The following is a 23,283-nucleotide window of genomic DNA, read 5'->3' on the forward strand; positions in this document are numbered from 1 at the left end:
GGAACGTCTTCTACACAATCTGGATGTAGTTCGTGCCCTCAAGTTCTACTTGCAGGCAACTAAGGATTTTCGACAAACGTCTTCCCTGTTTGTCGTGTACTCTGGTCAGAGGAGAGGTCATAAGGCTTCGGCTACCTCTCTCTCCTTCTGGCTTCGTAGCATAATTCGTTTAGCCTATGAGACTGCTGGACAGCAGCCTCCTGAAAGAATTACAGCTCATTCTACTAGAGCTGTGGCTTCCACTTGGGCCTTTAAGAATGAGGCCTCTGTTGAACAGATTTGCAAGGCTGCAACTTGGTCTTCGCTTCATACTTTTTCCAAATTTTACAAATTTGACACTTTTGCTTCTTCGGAGGCTATTTTTGGGAGAAAGGTTCTTCAGGCAGTGGTTCCTTCTGTATAATGAGCCTGCCTATCCCTCCCGTCATCCGTGTACTTTTGCTTTGGTATTGGTATCCCAGAAGTAATGATGACCCGTGGACTGATCACACATAACAGAAGAAAACATAATTTATGCTTACCTGATAAATTCCTTTCTTCTGTTGTGTGATCAGTCCACGGCCCGCCCTGTTTTTTAAATTATACTCCAGTCACCACTTCACCCTTGGTTTCTCCTTTCTCGTTGATTCTTGGTCGAATGACTGGGAGTGACGTAGAGGGGAGGAGCTATATGCAGCTCTGCTGGGTGAATCCTCTTGCATTTCCTGTTGGGGAGGAGTTATATCCCAGAAGTAATGATGACCCGTGGACTGATCACACAACAGAAGAAAGGAATTTATCAGGTAAGCATAAATTATGTTTTTTATTTTACAGGCAACTTTGTATTTATTTTAACTAGGTACAATAGTTATTAACTATTTAATAACTACCTAGCTAAAATAAAGACAAATTTACCTGTAAAATAAAACCTAACCTATGTTACAATTACACCTAACACTACACTATAATTAAATTAATTACCTAAACTAAATACAATTAATTACAATTTAAAACAATTATCTAAAAAACGGGAAAAAAACAAACCCTAAATTACAGAAAATAAAATTACAAGAATTTTAAATTAATTACACCTACTTTAATCCCCCTAACAAAATAAAAAAGCCCCCAAAATAAAAAAAAATCCCTATCCTACACTAAATTACAAATAGCCCTTAAAAGGGCCTTTTGCGGGGCATTGCCCCAAAGTAATCAGCTCTTTTACCTGTAAAATAAAAAGTACAATACCTCCCCCCCCAACATTAAAACCCACCACCCACACAACTAACCCTACTTTAAAACCCACCCAATACCCCCTTAATAAAACCTAACACTAACCCCTTGAAGATCACCCAACCTTGAGAAGTCTTCACCCAACCGGGCCGAAGTCCTCAACAAAGCTGGGCAAAGTGGTCCTCCAGACGGGCAGAAGTCTTCATCCATCCGGCGCAACTCCATCTTCAAGACATCCGACGCGGAGCATCCTCTTCAAACAACGTCCAACTGAAGAATGAAGGTTCCTTTAAATGACGTCATCCAAGATGGCGTCCCTTCAATTCCGATTGGCTGATAGAATTCTATCAGCCAATCGAAATTAAGGTAGAAAACAATCCTATTGGCTGATGCAATCAGCCAATAGGATTGAAGTTCAATCCTATTGGCTGATGCAATCAGCCAATAGGATTGAAGTTCAATCCTATTGGCTGATGCAATCAGCCAATAGGATTGAAGTTCAATCCTATTGGCTGATGCAATCAGCCAATAGGATTGAAGTTCAATCCTATTGGCTGATGCAATCAGCCAATAGGATTGAAGTTCAATCCTATTGGCTGATGCAATCAGCCAATAGGATTGAAGTTCAATCCTATTGGCTGATGCAATCAGCCAATAGGATTGAAGTTCAATCCTATTGGCTGATGCAATCAGCCAATAGGATTGAAGTTCAATCCTATTGGCTGATGCAATCAGCCAATAGGATTGAAGTTCAATCCTATTGGCTGATGCAATCAGCCAATAGGATTGAAGTTCAATCCTATTGGCTGATGCAATCAGCCAATAGGATTGAAGTTCAATCCTATTGGCTGATGCAATCAGCCAATAGGATTGAAGTTCAATCCTATTGGCTGATGCAATCAGCCAATAGGATTGAAGTTCAATCCTATTGGCTGATGCAATCAGCCAATAGGATTGAAGTTCAATCCTATTGGCTGATGCAATCAGCCAATAGGATTGAAGTTCAATCCTATTGGCTGATGCAATCAGCCAATAGGATTGAAGTTCAATCCTATTGGCTGATGCAATCAGCCAATAGGATTGAAGTTCAATCCTATTGGCTGATGCAATCAGCCAATAGGATTGAAGTTCAATCCTATTGGCTGATGCAATCAGCCAATAGGATTGAAGTTCAATCCTATTGGCTGATGCAATCAGCCAATAGGATTGAAGTTCAATCCTATTGGCTGATGCAATCAGCCAATAGGATTGAAGTTCAATCCTATTGGCTGATGCAATCAGCCAATAGGATTGAAGTTCAATCCTATTGGCTGATGCAATCAGCCAATAGGATTGAAGTTCAATCCTATTGGCTGATGCAATCAGCCAATAGGATTGAAGTTCAATCCTATTGGCTGATGCAATCAGCCAATAGGATTGAACTTCAATCCTATTGGCTGATGCAATCAGCCAATAGGATTGAAGTTCAATCCTATTGGCTGATCCAATCAGCCAATAGTATTTTTTCTACCTTAATTCTGAATTCTATCAGCCAATCGGAATTGAAGGGACGCCATCTTGGATGACATCATTTAAAAGGAACCTTCATTCTTCAGTTGAACGTCGTTTGAAGAGGATGCTCCGCGTCGGATGTCTTGAAGATGGAGCCGTTCCACGCCGGATGGATGAAGATTGAAGATGCCGCCTGGAGGACCACTTCGCTCGGCTTAGTTGAGGACTTCGGCCCGGTTGGGTGAAGACTTCTCAAGGTAGGGTGATTTTCAAGGGGTTAGTGTTAGGTTTTATTAAGGGGGTATTGGGTGGCTTTTAGAGTAGGGTTGGTTGTGTGGGTGGTGGGTTTTAATGTTGGGGGGGTATTGTACTTTTTATTTACAGGTAAAAGAGCCGATTACTTTGGGGCAATGCCCCGCAAAAGGCCCTTTTAAGGGCTATTTGTAATTTAGTATAGGGTAGGGCTTTTTATTATTTTGGGGGGCTTTATTTTATATGGGGGATTAGATTAGGTTTAATTAGTTTAAAAAAAAACTTGTAATTATTTTATTATTTTCTGTAATTTAGTGTTTGTTTTTTTTGTACTTTAGATAATTGTATTTAGTTTAGGGAATTCATTTAATTATAGTGTAGTGTTAGGTGTAATTGTAACTTAGGTTTTATTTTACAGGTAAATTTGTCTTTATTTTAACTAGTTAGCTATAATATAACTATTCTACCTAGTTAAATACAAACTTGCCTGTAAAATAAAAATAAACCCTAAGCTAGCTACAATGTAACTATTAGTTATATTGTAGCTATCTTAGGGTTTATTTTATGGGTATTTAGTTTTAAATAGGAATAATTTAGTTAATTGTAGTTATTTTATTTAAATTATATTTAAGTTAGGGGGGTGTTAGGGTTAGACTTAGATTTAGGGGTTAATAACTTTATTATAGGGGGGCGGCAGATTAGGGGTTAATAAGTGTAGGTAGGTGGCGGCGACATTGGGGGCGGCAGATTAGGGTTTAATCACTATAATGTAGGAGTCGGCGATGTTGGGGGCAGCAGATTAGGGGTTAAGTATAATGTAGGTGTCGGCGATGTCGGGGGCGGCGGATTAGGGGTTAATAAGTTATGGGGTGTTTAGACTCGGGGTTCATGTTAGGGTGTTAGGTGTAGACATAAAATGTATTTCCCCATAGGAATCAATGGGGCTGCGTTAAGAGCTGAACGCTGCTTTTTTGCAGGTGTTAGGTTTTTTTTTCAGCCGGCTCTCTCCCATTGATTCCTATGGGGAAATCATGCACGAGCACGTTTTGCCAGCTCACCGATACCGTAAGCAGCGCTGGTATTGAGGTGGAGCAAAATTTTTGCTCTACGCTCACTTTTCTGCAGCTAACGCCGGGTTTCTAAAAACCCGTAATACCAGCGCTGTCTGCAAGTGAGCAGTGAGGGAAAACTGCTCGTTAGCACCGCACCCCTGTTACCGCAAAACTCGTAATCTAGGTGTAAGTTTGTAAAACTGAATTGTGGGTGTGGGAGGGGTGTATTTATAGGCATTTTGAGGTTTGGGAAACTTTGCCCCTGCTGGTAGGATTGTATATGCCATACATCACTAGCTCATGGACTCTTGCCAATTACATGAAAGAAAAACAATTTATACTTACCTGATAAATTCATTTCTTTAATGGTTGCGAGAGTCCACGATCCCTCACCCTTTTCTTGGGGTTAATTTGTTTTAAGCACATATTTTTTTTCCTGCTCCTTTTTGCCTCATTCCTTTTTAAACTCACTACTAAGCTATACATTAGAATAAAGATGTGTGAGGGGCTTTATAGGGCTCTTCGGAAACTTTGCCGCCTCCTAGTGGTAGGAATGTAATTCTCATGAAATGAATCAGGTAAGAATAAATTAGGTTATCTAAATGTTAATAAAAAGACACTCATCCACTAGCAAAGAAGCAGCTATTGGCGAGTGTCAGCAGCCAAACCAGTACTCAAACATATCAGCAGAGGTTATGGAATAGAAGTATATTGTAGATACATAAAGGGAGGGAAAAGACAAATTTCCCACGAAGTGAAAAAAATAATCACAAACTATACCCAATATAAATCCCTCTGACAACCCCTCTCTCAAGAATCAAATGCACAACTTCATTCTTAAACCACCTCCAGCAGAGACAAAATAAAGACTGAAATATGTGAGAGGGGTTTAATAGTGCACTTGGTGTTTGGTAAACTTTGCCTCCTGCTAGTGGTAGAGAAATTTCCAGGAGTAATAGATTGTGGACTCTCGCCACCAGTAAACACCCATGTATTACTTAAAATTAATACATTGCTTTGTACGAAATCCAATTACTGAGACGCCTTTATATTGCATGAAAGGCACAGAACAAACTATGTCACTGTTAAGTTTTACGCTATCTGCAGGTAAAAAGTTCAGAAGCAAAAAGTAGAACACTTAAAAGTAGATTATGACAAAATCAAGAAATAGCTGGTATTTTTGTACACATTGAGTGGCATTGATTCACACATCAATGTTGATACTGCTCTTAGAATTACTTTCTTATATAGAGTTTTAAGACCGCAATAACTGTTTACAGTATATTTACTAGACAAAAAGTACCTGAGATTTTAATCCTGAAAAAATAAATTTTAATTTTAGTTGCATATTACACACAAGATTTTGGGTTGCAGCCCCAAGGACAGTTGTAAAATATCCATTTTCAGTGCAACTATTAGTCAACAGAAACAATAAAAAATATTGCTGAAGTACATCCAATTTAAAAAATAAAAACAAAAAACGCCAAAATACAAAAAAAACAAACACAAAAAACACAAAATAGAAAAAAACGTTCTAATCAGAAGCCTGAAAACACCAAAAGCAAATAAAAAAAAAAAAATGTCTTCTTCCGTCACTGACTGCCTGAAGTACAAAACGTCAGATTTCAGTACACATCAATACTTTCAATTTTCGTCATCCCTTCCATAGTCTATCGTCTGCAACTCGCGAGCTATGCTTTGTGCCAGCTCCATGGTACCAGCTGCTACAACTCTGCAAGACATGAGATCCAGAGGTTTCCCTGAAAGAAAAAATAAAATATATGTCACAATTATTAACAAATCACAGTAAACAAAAGACAAAATTGTGTGTGTGTGAGCCATAAATTATAAATATTCACACCCTCTATTTATATTAAACTATACGCAGTTAGGAACAAGCACTTATTTAAAAATAAATTATAGCATTTAGTATGCTAAAACCTCTTAAAAAGGGACATTCCAGCCAAGATTAGAATCCACATAGATGCATTTCAGTTCTGAATAAAAGCATTTTTGTAATAAACATGTATTAGCAATAATGCTTCTAATAAAAGCTATAGCTGTTGCAAAGGTGTATTTAAATATGCACTATGCACCAGCATTTTAAACAAAGCACTTACTAAGCGAGCCTAAGGTGCTTGTACCATCTGGTAATGGCTCAATTTGTTAATTGCTGGCAAGATACAAGCCCCACTTATGCTCTGAGCAGCTACAGTATTTTAAATGCTGCTGCACTGAGAATATCTAGCTTTACTTCACATGCACGTGCAGAGAAAAATGCTACTACTAAAACAGTGATAACTTTTTGCAAAAACATTTATAATGCAATGTGTTACTGGCAACAAAGGGGATAAAATGATTGCTTAGTTGTAAAAAAATATATGTGGTGGGGCCTAAGGGTTGATCTTTTGTGGAGACAGTGGGGTAGATTTAACAAGCAGCAGATGCTGCTTTTTACGCCCAGCGTTTCAGGCTCGCCTGAAACGGAAGTTAAGAAGCAGTGCTGCTCCTTAACTTCTCCTCCACCTTTTAGCTCGGCAGAACTCAATCTTCACGATCCGATTGGGATGATTGACACCCCCTGCTAGCAGCCAAATTGGCCGCCAGTGAACAGGGGGCGGCATTGCACAAGCATTTCACTAGAAATGCTTATGCAATGTTAAATGCCGACAGCGAATCATGGCCGCCCGGGACTTGGTAAATATACCCCATTGTGTGAACTCAACTAAGTCCCGTAACCAATCACCTATAGGTCGTCCGGTATTTTTATGAAGCACAGCTGGCAACCCTACTTAAACATTATGTAATGCCTTTTGAGGACAATGCCAACAATGTTATAGGAACTGTTGCTAAGGATGAGAAAATGCTTCCTTGCCCACTTGAAGACTAAAGCTTTGAGATAAAGGGACAGTCAAGTCCAAAAAAACAAAAACTTTCATGATTCAAATAGGACATGTAATTTTAAACAACTTTACAATTTATTGTTATCACCAATTTTGCTTTGTTCTCTTGGTATTCTTACATGTAGTATGACTGTGTTGGTTATGCAAAACTGGGGAATGGGTAATAAAAGGGATTATCTTTGTTTTATAACAAAAATTCTGGTGTTGACTGTCCCTTTAAGACATAAATAGCTGGTGGCAAACTATAGAAGCTACTACAGCAAAAAAATAAATGAAAATCTTCAGACTGTTTGAAGGTTAAATATTCAGACGTTTTGTATTGCAGCATTTTATTTCACATTTACTTAACACCAGCAGATATTTAAAATACCAGCTGTATTTTTGCTTATAAATAAATCACAAAACAAATCTACACAACTCAACTATCAAAACTTAGCCACTTTGACCTTAAAATGAGAGTTATAAGTGGAATAAAACTATATATATATTAATTTTGGGAAAAAACATCAAAGCCAAACACCCGTTTATGGTGCCTTCAATACAAAAATCCGGGGGTTTGCGCATGCGCAGATTGCCGCTCCGATTCCTTGGTCTGCTGGTTCAGTGGAAGGTGACTTATAGGATGACGTGTAAGAAAGATTGCGCATGCGCAGCACGGACGAAGTAGGACATCTTGATAATTTGGGTTATCGTGAATGATTTGTTCTTCAAAATTTATCTTATAATGGTGGGTTTGGAAGTCAATTTTTGCAGCAGAATATAGCGAGAACCGTAATATATGACAAGCAAATATCAATATCAAATATGGATAGAGAGATTTAAGCCAAGTTTTTTCAATTGTTTAACCATGATAAACAGAATAGATGTGTTTTTCCCAAACCTTTCTGAGAGTTGGCAAATAAAGTATTCACACCATTGTTTCTACATTTTGGGCTAGTTTACATTACAGTTATACATTTTATGACCAAATAGTAAATGCAAATATCTCCATTAATGTCTGAGTTTTTGTTAATGTTATAGCAGGTCAAAAGGTTTCTGTGTGCTGAAAGCTATACTACCAGTACATAACTACTTACTGCACCTACCTGATGTATCTATGACAACACCACCAGCTTCTCTGATTATTACTGTTGCTGCAGCCAAGTCCCAGCAGTGAAGCCCATACTGGTAATATGCATCTGCAGCCCCTGACGCTAGATGGCAGAGAGCCAAGGTTGAACTCCCAATCACACGAATCCTTATTGCAGTAAAAAATAAAAAAATAATAATATGATCTACCTGTTCATAATTCAGCAATACAAAACATTTTATCCTCATCTCTTCCTCTCTCCAATACCCCTTTCTCTCTCTACCTATCTTACCCATGAGCTTGGAATTTCAGAAGCTTTTCCATGTTACCCAGGAACAATTTCAACGTAGCTGGATCACGCTTTGGACCAATTTCTGTTAAAACTAAAGCTCTTCTAATATCTGAAAAATAACAATAAAAAAAATTAAGCATAAATACAAAAAAAATAGTCATAATCCGGACTACACAGAGAACACAATAGGCATCACAAGTAAAAGCTAGTAATGTAACACTATGAACACAAAATAGTTTAATTAGCCTAAAATACAAGTGAAACCATGCCATTCGGTTTTGAATTGAGAGAAATTACTATGGGGGGAAAAAAAACCATAATTTATGTAAAAACTTACCTGATAAATTCATTTCTTTCATATTGACAAGAGTCCATGAGCTAGTGACGTATGGGATATACAATCCTACCAGGAGGAGCAAAGTTTCCCAAACCTCAAAGTGCCTATAAACACACCCCTCGCCACACCCACAATTCAGTTTAACGAATAGCCAAGTAGTGGGGTGATAAAGAAAGGAGTGAAAAGCATCAAAGGAATTTAGAAATAATTGTGCTTTATACAAAAAAAATCACCACCATAAAAAGGGTGGGCCTCATGGACTCTTGCCAATATGAAAGAAATTAATTTATCAGGTAAGTTCTTACATAAATTATGTTTTCTTCCATGTAATTGGCAAGAGCCCATGAGCTAGTGACGTATAGGATAGAAATACCCAAGATGTGGAAGACCACAGAAGAGTCACTAGAAAGGGAGGGATAAAATAAAAACGGCTATTTTGGCTGGAAAAAAAAAAATCCACAAAAAAAATAAGTCTCAGAAATTTCAAGAAAAAAAAAAAATCATAAGCAGAAGAATTAAACTGAGACAGTTGCCTGAAGAAGTTTTCTACCAAAGACTGCTTCAGAAGAAGCAAATACATAAAAATGGTGTAAATCTGATCAATAGAAGCCCAAGAAGTGGCGACTGATCTAGTAGAATGAGCTGTAATTCTGAGGCAGAGACTGTCCCGCCACCAAATAAGCCTTGTGAATCAAAAGTTTTAAACCAAGATGCCAAGGAAATGGCAGACGCTTTCTGACCTTTCCTAGGACCAGAAAAAACAACAAATAGACTAGAAGTCTTCCTGAAATCTTAAGTAGCTTCAACATAATATTTCTAAGCTCTTACAACACCCAAAGAATGTAAAGATCTTTCAAGAGTATTCTTAGGATTAGGACACAAGGAAGGAACAACAACAATTTCTCTACTAATGTTGTTAGAATTCACAACCTTAGGAAGAAACTTAAACAGAGTCCGCAAAACACAGTCTTATGATGCAAAATCAGAAAAAGGAGACTCACAAGAGAGCAGACAATTCAGAAACTTTCCTAGCTGAAGAGATAGCCAAAAGAAACATCACTTTCCAAGAAAGTAGTTTAATATCCAAATAATACATAGGCTCAAATTAAAAGACTCCAAGGAGAGATTGATTTAACAACAGGCTTGATATGAACCAAAGCCTGAATAAAACCGTGAATATCAGAAAGTTTAGCAATCTTTCTATGAAATAAAACAGAAAGAGCAGAGATTTGTCCCTTCAAAAGTACTTGCAGACAAATCTTGAAGAAACTGTAAAATTCTAGGAATTCTAAAAGAATGCCAAGAGAATTTATGAGAAAAACACCATGAAATATAGGTTTTCCAAACCCGATAAATCTTTCTTGAAACAGACTTACGAGCCTGTAGCATAGTATTAATCACCGAGTCAGAGAAACCTCTATGACCAAGCACTAATATCTTCAAATTTAGCGATTTGAGATCCTGATGAAAAAACGGCCCTTGAGACAGAAGGCCTGGCTTTAAAGGAAGTTGCCAAGGTTGGCAACTGGACATCCGGACAAGATCCGCATACCAAAACCTGTGAGGCCATGCTGGTGCTATCAGAAACACTTGCGAGTGTTCCATTATTATCTTGGCGATCACCCTTGGAAGAAGAACTAGAGGCAGAAAAATGTAAGTTGGTTGGTAAAACCAAGGAATGGATAATGCATCCACCATCTCTGCCTGAGGATCCCTGGACCTGGAAAGGTACCTGGGAAGCCATCAGATCTATTTCGGGAAGACCCCACATCTGTACAATCTGACAAAATACATCTGGATGGAGAGACCACTCCCCTGGATGTAAAGACTGACGGCTGAGATCATCCGCTTACCAATTGTCTACACTTGGGATATGTATCACAGAAATTAGACAGGAGTTGGATTCCGGCCAAGAAAGTACCTGAAATACTTCTTTCATCACTAAAGAACTGCAAGTCCCACCCTGATGATTGACATATGCCACAGTTGTGATATTGTCTGTATGAAAACAAATGAATGGTTCTCTCTTTAATAGAGGCCAAGCCTGAAGAGCCCTGAAAATAGCACAGAGTTCTAAAATATTGATTGGTAACCTTGCCTCTTTAGGATTCCAAACTCCTTGTGCTGTCAGAGACCCCCAGACAGTTCCCCAACCTGTGAGGCGTGCATCTGTTGAAATCACAGTCCAGGAAGGACGAACAAGAGAGGCCCCATGAATAATCCGATGATGGTCCAACCACCAGGACAGAGAGAGTTGAATGTTGGGAAGTATATCAATTGTGATATCAGAGTATAATCCCTGCACCATTGATTCAGCATGCAAAGCTGCAGAGGTCTCATATAAAAATGAGCAAAGGGGATCGCATCAGATGCTGCAGTCATGAGACCTAAAACTTCCATGCACATAGCCACTGAAGGGAATGATCAAGACTGTCTTTAACAGACAAGAAACGAATGAAATTGGTTTCTGCTAGTCAACCTTCAAAGTCAGGGACACTCAATCTGGAAACCTAAAAAGGTGACCCTTGTCTGAGGCATCAAAAAACTTTTTGTAAATTGATCCTCCAACCATGTTTTTGAAGAAACACAGTACCAAGATATCGTCCAAATAAGGAAATACCGCAATACCCTGCTCTCTGATTACAAATAGAAGGGCACCGAGAACCTTTGAAAAGATGGAAGAGCAACAAATTGGTAATGCTGGTCTAGAAAAGAGAATCTCAGAAACCGATAGTGGTCTCCATGAATCGGAATGTGAAGATAAGCATCCTGTAAGTCTATTGAGGACATGTAATGACCTTGCTGAAAAAAGGCAGAATATAGTCCTTATAGTCACCATCTTGAAAGTTGGGACCCTTACAAATTGATTCAAAAACTTCAGATCCAGAACTGGTCTGAAAGAATTTTCCTTCTTCGTGACAATGAATAGATTTGAATAAAAACCCAGACCCTGTTCCAGAAGTGGAACTGGTACAATTACCCCTGAAAGCTCTAAATCTGAAACACACTTTAGAAAGGCCTGAGCTTTCACAGGATTTGTTGGAACGTGAGAGAAAAAAAAAAATCTTCAAAGGTCTTCTTATTCTGAAACCTATTCGATACCCCTGAGAGACAATATTCTGAATCCAATGATTCTGAACGGAACCTGCCCAAACGTCTTGAAATAATTTCAATCTGCCCCTCATCAGCAGAACTGGATTGAGGGCCACACCTTCATGCAGTCTTGGGGGCTGGTTTTGGTTTCTTATAAGGCTTGGATTTATTCCAACTCGAAGATGACTTCCAATTGGAGTCAGAGTCCTTAGGGGGAAGGAGTGGTTTTCTGTTCTCTATTCTGACGAAAAGAAACAAAACCGATTAGAAGCTTTAGATTTACCCTTAGACTCTTTATCTTGGGGCAAAAAAACTCCCTCCCCCCCCAGTAATAGTGGAAATAATAGAATCCAACTGGGAACCAAACAAATCATTACCCTGGGATGATAGAGATAGTAACCTAGATTTAGATACATTATCACTATTCCCTGATTTGAGCCATAAAGCTCTTCTAGCTAAAATAGCCAAAGACATAGATTTAACATCAATCTTGATGATATGAAAAATAGCATCACAGATAAAATGATTAGCATGTTGAAGCAAACGAACAAAGCTATGCAAATCAGAATCTTTTTCCCGATATGCTAAGCTATCCAACCAAAATGTTTATGCAGCCGCAACATCAGCCATAGAAATGGCAGGTCTGAGAATATAGCCAGAATATAAATAAGCTTTCCTTAGATAAGATTCAATTTTCCTATCTAAAGAATCCTTATAAAAAGAGGTACTTATCTTCCATAGGAATAGTAGTATGCTTAGCAAGAGTAGAAATAGCCCCATCAACCTTAGGGACTTTTCCCCAGAACTCTAACTTAGCTACTGGCAAAAGACACAACTTTTTAAACCTTGAAGAAGGAACAAAAGAAGTACCAGGCGTAGACCATTCCTTAGCAATCAGATCAGAAATAGCATCAGGAACAGGAAAAACCTCAGGAGTAATCACAGGAGGTTTATAGACAGAGTTTAAATGTTTACTGGATTTATTATTCTGCACTATAATAAATAGGGGGGCTAAACTATGCTAATTATGTGGGTTTGGCAAAGTGGGCAGAACTATAGGGCAGGGGGTGTGGTAAAAATTTCCATGCAGGTAATTGATAGCTGGAAAGTGTCCCTGGAATTTTTTTTCAAATGTTGCCAACTATGCATACTTACCGAAAGACACCCATCCACATATAGCAGATGAACAAACTAGTACCGAAAACAATCAGCAGAGGTAATGGTATATAAGAGTATATCGTCAATCTGAAAAGGGAGGTAGAAGATGAATCCCTATGACTGCTAACAGAGAACCCTTGAAAAGATTCCCCGCGAGGGAAACCATAAAATCAATAGGTGATACTCTCTTCACATGCCTCTGACAAACACTGTACTCTGAGAGGAATTGGGTTTTAGAATGCTTAGAAGCGCTTATAGAAGAAATCATAAAAATCAAGCACAAACTTACTTCACCACCTCCATAGGAGGCAAAGTTTGTAAAACTGAATTGTGGCTGTGGTGAGGGGTATATTTATAGGCATTTTGAGGTTTAGGAAACTTTGCCCCTCCTGGTAGGATTATATATCCCATACGTCACTAGCTCATGGACTCTTGCCAATTACATGAAAGAAACTAAAGTTATCCTTAACAGATACATTTCTTTCATGATAGTGAGAGTCCACAAGGTCATCACATGTGAGTAACTCTAGTCCACTAGGAGGCAGCAAAAACACACACCCGAGCGTTAATCTCTCCCACACTCCCAGAATCCTTCAGCAATACATATGGTTAGGTAGATGGAGGAAAACCAGAAGAGACAAATGAAGTGCAAAAACATAATTTATGTAAGAACTTACCTGATAAATTCATTTCTTTCATATTAGCAAGAGTCCATGAGCTAGTGACGTATGGGATATACATTCCTACCAGGAGGGGCAAAGTTTCCCAAACCTCAAAATGCCTATAAATACACCCCTCACCACACCCACAATTCAGTTTAACGAATAGCCAAGAAGTGGGGTGATAAAAAAGTGCGAAAGCATATAAAATAAGGAATTGGAATAAATTGTGCTTTATACAAAATCATAACCACCACAAAAAAGGGTGGGCCTCATGGACTCTTGCTAATATGAAAGAAATGAATTTATCAGGTAAGTTCTTACATAAATTATGTTTTCTTTCATGTAATTAGCAAGAGTCCATGAGCTAGTGACGTATGGGATAATGACTACCCAAGATGTGGATCTTTCCACGCAAGAGTCACTAGAGAGGGAGGGATAAAATAAAGACAGCCAATTCCTGCTGAAAATAATCCACACCCAAAATAAAAGTTTAACGAAAAACATAAGCAGAAGATTCAAACTGAAACCGCTGCCTGAAGTACTTTTCTACCAAAAACTGCTTCAGAAGAAGAAAATACATCAAAATGGTAGAATTTAGTAAAAGTATGCAAAGAGGACCAAGTTGCTGCTTTGCAAATCTGGTCAACCGAAGCTTCATTCCTAAACGCCCAGGAAGTAGAAACTGACCTAGTAGAATGAGCTGTAATTCTCTGAGGCGGAGTTTTACCCGACTCAACATAAGCAAGATGAATTAAAGATTTCAACCAAGATGCCAAAGAAATGGCAGAAGCTTTCTGGCCTTTTCTAGAACCGGAAAAGATAACAAATAGACTAGAAGTCTTACGGAAAGATTTCGTAGCTTCAACATAATATTTCAAAGCTCTAACAACATCCAAAGAATGCAACGATTTCTCCTTAGAATTCTTAGGATTAGGACATAATGAAGGAACCACAATTTCTCTACTAATGTTGTTGGAATTCACAACTTTAGGTAAAAATTCAAAAGAAGTTCGCAACACCGCCTTATCCTGGTGAAAAATCAGAAAAGGAGACTCACAAGAAAGAGCAGATAATTCAGAAACTCTTCTAGCAGAAGAGATGGCCAAAAGGAACAAAACTTTCCAAGAAAGCAATTTAATGTCCAATGAATGCATAGGTTCAAACGGAGGAGCTTGAAGAGCTCCCAGAACCAGATTCAAACTCCAAGGAGGAGAGATTGACTTAATGACAGGTTTTATACGAACCAAAGCTTGTACAAAACAATGAATATCAGGAAGAATAGCAATCTTTCTGTGAAAAAGAACAGAAAGAGCAGAGATTTGTCCTTTCAAAGAACTTGCGGACAAACCCTTATCTAAACCATCCTGAAGAAACTGTAAAATTCTCGGTATTCTAAAAGAATGCCAAGAAAAATGATGAGAAAGACACCAAGAAATATAAGTCTTCCAGACTCTATAATATATCTCTCGAGATACAGACTTACGAGCCTGTAACATAGTATTAATGACAGAGTCAGAGAAACCTCTTTGACCAAGAATCAAGCGTTCAATCTCCATACCTTTAAATTTAAGGATTTCAGATCCTGATGGAAAAAAGGACCTTGTGACAGAAGGTCTGGTCTTAACGGAAGAGTCCACGGTTGGCAAGAGGCCATCCGGACAAGATCCGCATACCAAAATCTGTGAGGCCATGCCGGAGCTACCAGCAGAACAAACGAGCATTCCTTCAGAATCTTGGATATTACTCTTGGAAGAAGAACTAGAGGCGGAAAGATATAGGCAGGATGATACTTCCAAGGAAGTGATAATGCATCCACTGCCTCCGCCTGAGGATCCCGGGATCTGGACAGATACCTGGGAAGTTTCTTGTTTAGATGGGACGCCATCAGATCTATTTCTGGAAGTTCCCACATTTGAACAATCTGAAGAAATACCTCTGGGTGAAGAGACCATTCGCCCGGATGTAACGTTTGGCGACTGAGATAATCCGCTTCCCAATTGTCTATACCTGGGATATGAACCGCAGAGATTAGACAGGAGCTGGATTCCGCCCAAACCAAAATTCGAGATACTTCTCTCATAGCCAGAGGACTGTGAGTCCCTCCTTGATGATTGATGTATGCCACAGTTGTGACATTGTCCGTCTGAAAACAAATGAACGATTCTCTCTTCAGAAGAGGCCAAAACTGAAGAGCTCTGAAAATTGCACGGAGTTCCAAAATATTGATCGGTAATCTCACCTCCTGAGATTCCCAAACTCCTTGTGCTGTCAGAGATCCCCACACAGCTCCCCAACCTGAAAGACTTGCATCTGTTGAAATTACAGTCCAGGTCGGAAGCACAAAAGAAGCCCCCTGAATTAAACGATGGTGGTCTGTCCACCATGTTAGAGAGTGTCGAACAATCGGTTTTAAAGATATTATTTGAGAAATCTTCGTGTAATCCTTGCACCATTGCTTCAGCATACAGAGCTGAAGAGGTCGCATGTGAAAACGAGCAAAGGGGATCGCGTCCGATGCAGCAGTCATAAGACCTAGAATTTCCATGCATAAGGCTACCGAAGGGAATGATTGTGACTGAAGGTTTCGACAAGCTGCAATCAATTTTAGACGTCTCTTGTCTGTTAAAGACAGAGTCATGGACACTGAATCCATCTGGAAACCCAGAAAGGTTACTCTTGTCTGAGGAATCAAAGAACTTTTTGGTAAATTGATCCTCCAACCATGATCTTGAAGAAACAACACAAGTCGATTCGTATGAGATTCTGCTAAATGTAAAGACTGAGCAAGTACCAAGATATCGTCCAAATAAGGAAATACCACAATACCCTGTTCTCTGATTACAGACAGAAGGGCACCGAGAACCTTTGTAAAAATTCTTGGAGCTGTAGCTAGGCCAAACGGCAGAGCCACAAACTGGTAATGCTTGTCCAGAAAAGAGAATCTCAGGAACTGATAATGATCTGGATGAATCGGAATATGCAGATATGCATCCTGTAAATCTATTGTGGACATATAATTCCCTTGCTGAACAAAAGGCAATATAGTCCTTACAGTTACCATCTTGAACGTTGGTATCCTTACATAACGATTCAATATTTTTAGATCCAGAACTGGTCTGAAGGAATTCTCCTTCTTTGGTACAATGAAGAGATTTGAATAAAACCCCATCCCCTGTTCCGGAACTGGAACTGGCATAATTACTCCAGACAACTCTAGATCTGAAACACATTTCAGAAATGCTTGAGCTTTTACTGGATTTACTGGGACACGGGAAAGAAAAAATCTCTTTGCAGGAGGTCTCATCTTGAAACCAATTCTGTACCCTTCTAAAACAATGCTCTGAATCCAAAGATTGTGAACAGAATTGATCCAAATTTCCTTGAAAAAACGTAACCTGCCCCCTACCAGCTGAGCTGGAACGAGGGCCGCACCTTCATGTGGACTTAGAAGCAGGCTTTGCCTTTCTAGCTGGCTTGGATTTATTCCAGACTGGAGATGGTTTCCAAACCGAAACTGCTCCTGAGGATGAAGGATCAGGTTTTTGTTCTTTGTTGAAACGAAAGGAACGAAAACGATTATTAGCCCTGTTTTTACCTTTAGATTTTTTATCCTGTGGTAAAAAAGTTCCTTTCCCACCAGTAACAGTTGAAATAATGGAATCCAACTGAGAACCAAATAATTTGTTACCCTGGAAAGAAATGGAAAGCAAAGTTGATTTAGAAGCCATATCAGCATTCCAAGTTTTAAGCCATAAAGCTCTTCTAGCTAAGATAGCTAGAGACATAAACCTGACATCAACTCTGATAATATCAAAAATAGCATCACATATAAAATTATTAGCATGCTGAAGAAGAATAATAATATCATGAGAATCACGATGTGTTACTTGTTGCGCTAAAGTTTCCAACCAAAAAGTTGAAGCTGCAGCAACATCAGCCAAAGATATAGCAGGTCTAAGAAGATTACCTGAACACAGATAAGCTTTTCTTAGAAAGGATTCAATTTTCCTATCTAGAGGATCTTTAAACGAAGTACCATCTGACGTAGGAATAGTAGTACGTTTAGCAAGGGTAGAAATAGCCCCATCAACTTTAGGGATCTTGTCCCAAAATTCTAATCTGTCAGACGGCACAGGATATAAATGCTTAAAACGTTTAGAAGGAGTAAATGAATTACCCAATTTATCCCATTCCTTGGAAATTACTGCAGAAATAGCATTAGGAACAGAAAAAACTTCTGGAAAAACCACAGGAGCTTTAAAAACCTTATCCAAACGTTTAGAATTAACATCAAGAGGACCAGAATCCTCTATTTCTAAAGCAATTAGTACTTCTTTAAGTAAAGAACGAATAAATTCCATTTTAAATAAATATGAAGATTTATCAGCATCAACCTCTGAGACAGAATCCTCTGAACCAGAGGAATCATCAGAATCAGAATGATGATCTTCATTTAAAAATTCATCTGTAGGGAGAGAAGTTTTAAAAGATTTTTTACGTTTACTAGAAGGAGAAATAACAGACATAGCCTTCTTAATGGATTCTGAAACAAAATCTCTTATATTATCAGGAACATTCTGCACCTTAGATGTTGAAGGAACTGCAACAGGCAATGGTACTTTACTAAAGGAAATATTATCTGCTTTAACAAGTTTGTCATGACAATCAATACAAACAACAGCTGGAGGAATAGCTACCAAAAGTTTACAGCAGATGCACTTAGCTTTGGTAGATTCAGCACTTGACAGCGATTTTCCTGTAGTATCTTCTGACTCAGATGCAACGTGGGACATCTTGCAATATGTAAGAGAAAAAACAACATATATAAAGCAAAATTGATCAAATTCCTTAAAAGACAGTTTCAGGAATGGGAAAAAATGCCAAAGAACAAGCTTCTAGCAACCAGAAACAATAAAAAATGAGACTAAAATAATGTGGAGACAAAAGTGACGCCCATATTTTTTCGCGCCAAATAAGACGCCCACATTATTTGGCGCCTAAATGCTTTTGGCGCCAAAAATGACGCCACATCCGGAACGCCGACATTTTTGGCGCAAAATAACGTCAAAAAAATGACGCAACTTCCGGCGACACGTATGACGCCGGAAACGGAAATAGAATTTTTGCGCCAAAAAAATCCGCGCCAAGAATGACGCAATAAAATGAAGCATTTTCAGCCCCCGCGAGCCTAACAGCCCACAGGGAAGAGTCAAATTTTTTGAAGGTAAGAAAAAATTTATTAAATCAAATGCATTATCCCAAATATGAAACTGACTGTCTGAAAATAAGGAAAGTTGAACATTCTGAGTCAAGGCAAATAAATGTTTGAATACATATATTTAGAACTTTATAAACAAAGTGCCCAACCATAGCTTGGAGTGTCACAGAAAATAAGACTTACTTACCCCAGGACACTCATCTACATATAGCAGATAGCCAAACCAGTACTGAAACGAGAATCAGTAGAGGTAATGGTATATATAAGAGTATATCGTCGATCTGAAAAGGGAGGTAAGAGATGAATCTCTACGACCGATAACAGAGAACCTATGAAATAGACCCCGTAGAAGGAGATCACCGCATTCAAATAGGCAATACTCTCCTCACATCCCTCTGACATTCACTGCACGCTGAGAGGAAAACCGGGCTCCAACTTGCTGCGGAGCGCATGTCAACGTAGAATCTAGCACAAACTTACTTCACCACCTCCATCTGAGGCAAAGTTTGTAAAACTGAATTGTGGGTGTGGTGAGGGGTGTATTTATAGGCATTTTGAGGTTTGGGAAACTTTGCCCCTCCTGGTAGGAATGTATATCCCATACGTCACTAGCTCATGGACTCTTGCTAATTACATGAAAGAAACAAATTTTGTTGCCAACTATATAGTATAGCAAAGAAGGGTGTGACTTGTCGACTCTCACCATCATAAAAAAATAAATAAAAATCAATTAAGCTTATTTTTTCTTTCATAAGATTAGAGTCCTTAGGGTGAAATTCAGAAGACCAGCATGTGTGAGAGTGTGTGTGTGTGTGGGGGGGGGGGGGGGCAATAAACTTAAAATGGACAGTCTACTTGAAAATTGTTATGGTTTAAAAAATATAGATAACCCTCCATTACCCATCCCTTAGTTTTGCATAGCCAACATGGTTATATGAATATACATTTTACCGCTATGATAACCTTTATCTAAGCCCCTGCAGACTGCCCCTTATCTCAATGCTTTTTGCAATCTTGTATTTTAGCCAATTGGTGCTGGTTCTTATATAACTATTATTCTCAACAAGAGTGAGCTCAATGTTACCTATATGGCACATATGAACTAGCACTATCCGTTTGCAAGATTTAAAAAGATGATAAAAATGACTGAGATAAGAGGTGAAATGCAGGGACTTAGAAAAAGGCAGACATTTAGAGGTTATAAAGTATATTAATATAAAAAAATGTTTGTTATGCTAAGAAGGAGAGTTTGTAGTAATGGCGTTTATCTTTTCAAACAAAAAAATAATCAATAAAAAAAATAAATAATCAAGTAGACTCTCCCTTTAGGGCATAAATTTAATGAGTGTGCGCAGATATGGCCAAGTAGCTGCTTTGAATTTCTGGTCTATAGATGCTTCATAAAAATTACAAGAGGTGGCATAAAGATAGAACCACATTTCTTTATTGATAGTACCAGTAGATACTACCTTGGGGAGGAAAGAATAAATTTGTTTCAGATACAGCTTTGCCTGATAAAAAAAAATCAGAAAAGGAGGAAAAGCTGAAAGCGAAGTAATGGTTAAGAGAAAAAAGTTGAAGGTTTAAACAGGCATACGTTCAATTGGAGGGGGTTAAAGAACCATAAAAACAGCAACAAGGAGGAGTAACTTGTCAAATCAGTGGTCTGATTCTGATCAAGGGGTGTACAAATGACTTATAATATAGGACGGATAAAGCCGAAAAATGAACCCATAGGAGAACTGGCTGATAAACCCTTCTCTAAAAAGTATTGTACTCTGAGGGGAAACCGGGCCTCAACATAGACTGAGAACCCCTCTCGCTGAAGAATCATTCTTTGACCACCTCCAGCAGAGGCAAAGTAAATAATGAGGTACCTGTGAGGTGGGAAGGGTTTTATAGGGCTCTTGAGGTTTGGGAATCTTTGCCTCCTCCTAGTGGTAAGGAGGAGTAATGGATAGTGGACTCTCACCACCTGTATGAAAGAGTTTCTATTTAAAGGTACATTATATTTATCCTGAAATAAGGATTAGGTTTTTAATTATGTAGCATGAGGCTATATATATTCATGGCTGTAATGTTTAATTTTCTTGGTAAATTAATTCCATTAATCCATTCGCAATGCCATGCCCTCTCAAGAGGTTTCTGTAAGAGTATATTTGGCATTTTTCGGTCTAGAAGACATTATCACATTCTTGGTTCTGTAGTTCTCAAAACTGTGAATTTTATTACAAGACCAGAGGACTCATATTTTGCATTACTTTCAATTTACTGCTCTGACAACTTTTTAAAGTATACAGTGAAAACATTAGTAAACATAAAACATGTGAAACAGAGAAAACAAAAGAACCAATAAGGACAAAGCCATGGATGTAGAAGATGATATCAGCCAATCAGCATACTCATAATGTCCATAAACAGTCCAGAGTGCACCAATACCTCCTCTTTCTTTTTGCTGCTCTGAAAGATAAGTACCTGTGCAATGTTCTCATAATAAAATTGATATCTAAGTTATTAGATTTTTAAAATGTTATTGCCATATTTCTCTTTTTGTTTTTCTCTTATACTCTTTATGTGTTTATTTTTTCCCCCCCGTTATATTCTCTCTTGCATGCTCGTTTTTTTTGTGGGAATTATATTTTCCCTTGTTTCTCTTAAACATTTTTACAGTCCCTTACCTGTCCCTGTTATTCGTTGGTTAGCTGCTTTCATTAGGACCAAGTTTTTTCTGTTTCAGCTCAGTTTCCATTTTCCCTTCTGAGATACTGAGTGAGGTCTCCATTTCGTTCCATCCCTTTCCGTCCATTTTCCCGCCCCTTTTTCCCACCTCCTCCCTCATAGCCTGAGGTTGTTAGCTGTGAGGTTGAGCCTTTCTTCCCCTGGGTGGAGTTGAAATTGAATCCAGTTTCTCTACAGGATATGATAATCACACCCATAGCCTATTCAGCAACATTGTAAGCTTAAAGGGACAGTCAAGTCCAAATTTTTTTTTCATTATTTAAATAGGGCATGCAATTTTAAACAACTTCACAATTTACTTGTATCACCAATTTTGCTTTGTTGTCTTGGTATTCTTAGTTGAAAGCTAAACCTAGGAGGTTCATATGCTAATTTCTTAGACCTTGAAGACTGCCTCTAATCTGAATACATTTTGACCACTATAGGGCATTAGTTCACGTTTCATATAGATAACATTGAGCTCATGCACGTAAAGTGACCTAGGAGTGAGCAATGATTGGCTAAACTGCATTTCTGTCAAAAGAACTGAAATAAGGGGCAGTCAGCAGAAGCTTAGATACAAGATAATTACAGAGGTAAAACCTGTATTATAACTGTTGGTTATGCAAAACTGGGGAATGGGTAATAAAGTGATTATCTTTCTTTTTAAACAACAAACATTCTGGTGTTGACTGTCCCTTTAAAGTTTTTCTCTGTGGGTTATTTATTTCTGACTTTTCTAGAAGCACTTTTATTTTCTACCTCTGTGTGTCACTATTTCTTTATATTTACAGATTGACTATGTGTGTTTAAATCTTACAATATTGTTGTGCTGCTTTATTTTAATACTGCTATATATTTTACATTTTAATCCCCAAAATTTTTATCTTTTAAACTTTGCTTTTATTTCCCCCCCCCCCATTTTTTTCTGTGCTCTCAAGATGTCTCATGAGGAGAATAATCCAATTAATCCTGACCCCTCTTTGCAAAATATTATGGCATCTATGCAGTCCTTTATGAGAAAGTTGGACAACAAAATGAATAGTTTTATTGCTAATTTTCAGTCAGATCCTCCTCAAATACATAAAAAAAAAAACACTTCTAAAAACGAAACATCTTTCCCCTTCTTATATTGAAAAAGATGCTGATAGTCTGCTTCAGACAGACAACCCTCATAGCTTATTATCAATAAGCACCTGTACAGTTAGCCGGTAGTCACCCGGCCCCAGAACTTCTGAATGTGTTGAGTCACAATTCAGAGGGTACTTTCTCCTGATGCTTATTCTAAAAGAACAGGTCTAAAAAGACAAGCATCAAAATTTTTAGAAACTCTCTCTGAAAATCTTTCCCCCTCTTCCGGTGAGGGGGAATTTTCAGATGAATATAAATATAACAATTGTCAATCCTTTGATAATGATTCAGATTATTCTGATTTCAAAAACTTTATTAAATTTAAAAGACGTAAAAAATCTTTGCCTGTTAATGATTCAGAAATAGTTTCTCAATTCACTTGGTAAACCTAGGTTTAAACCAGAGGAGGTAAGCATCCCAGATCCTGTGAGTGGTTTCCCTCCTCAGGTGTTGCAGAATATATTGATTTTTATTTAAGGCATCCCTTATTGCAAGAGGTTCGTAGTAAACTTGTTCCAGTTGTTATGGTGCTGTGATATGTACCTTCCTTCTTTAATGTCCTTTTTACCTATTCGCATCAAACAAGAAAGAGGAAGTATTGGTGCACTCTGAACTGTTTATGGACATTATGAGTATGCCGATTGGCTGATATCTTCTACATCCATGGATTTGTCCTTATTGGTTCTTTTGTTTTTTTC

The 23,283-nt window shown here is 38.2% G+C and overlaps 1 protein-coding gene across 1 annotated transcript in view; it reads right to left on the minus strand.

The window, feature by feature from the left end:
* Nucleotides 1–5,313: 5,313 nt before the first annotated feature.
* IMPA2 (inositol monophosphatase 2) overlaps nt 5,314–23,283 on the minus strand; it is a gene marked incomplete in the record, with an annotated part of 65,452 nt that continues 47,482 nt past the window's right edge. The window contains 3 exon segments of the mRNA XM_053714907.1: nt 5,314–5,764; nt 7,993–8,144; nt 8,269–8,377. Of these exon segments, the coding sequence (XP_053570882.1) occupies nt 5,649–5,764; nt 7,993–8,144; nt 8,269–8,377 (377 nt within the window).

Source organism: Bombina bombina, chromosome 5 (genome assembly GCF_027579735.1).
Source record: "Bombina bombina isolate aBomBom1 chromosome 5, aBomBom1.pri, whole genome shotgun sequence".
NCBI classification, from domain to species: domain Eukaryota; kingdom Metazoa; phylum Chordata; class Amphibia; order Anura; family Bombinatoridae; genus Bombina; species Bombina bombina.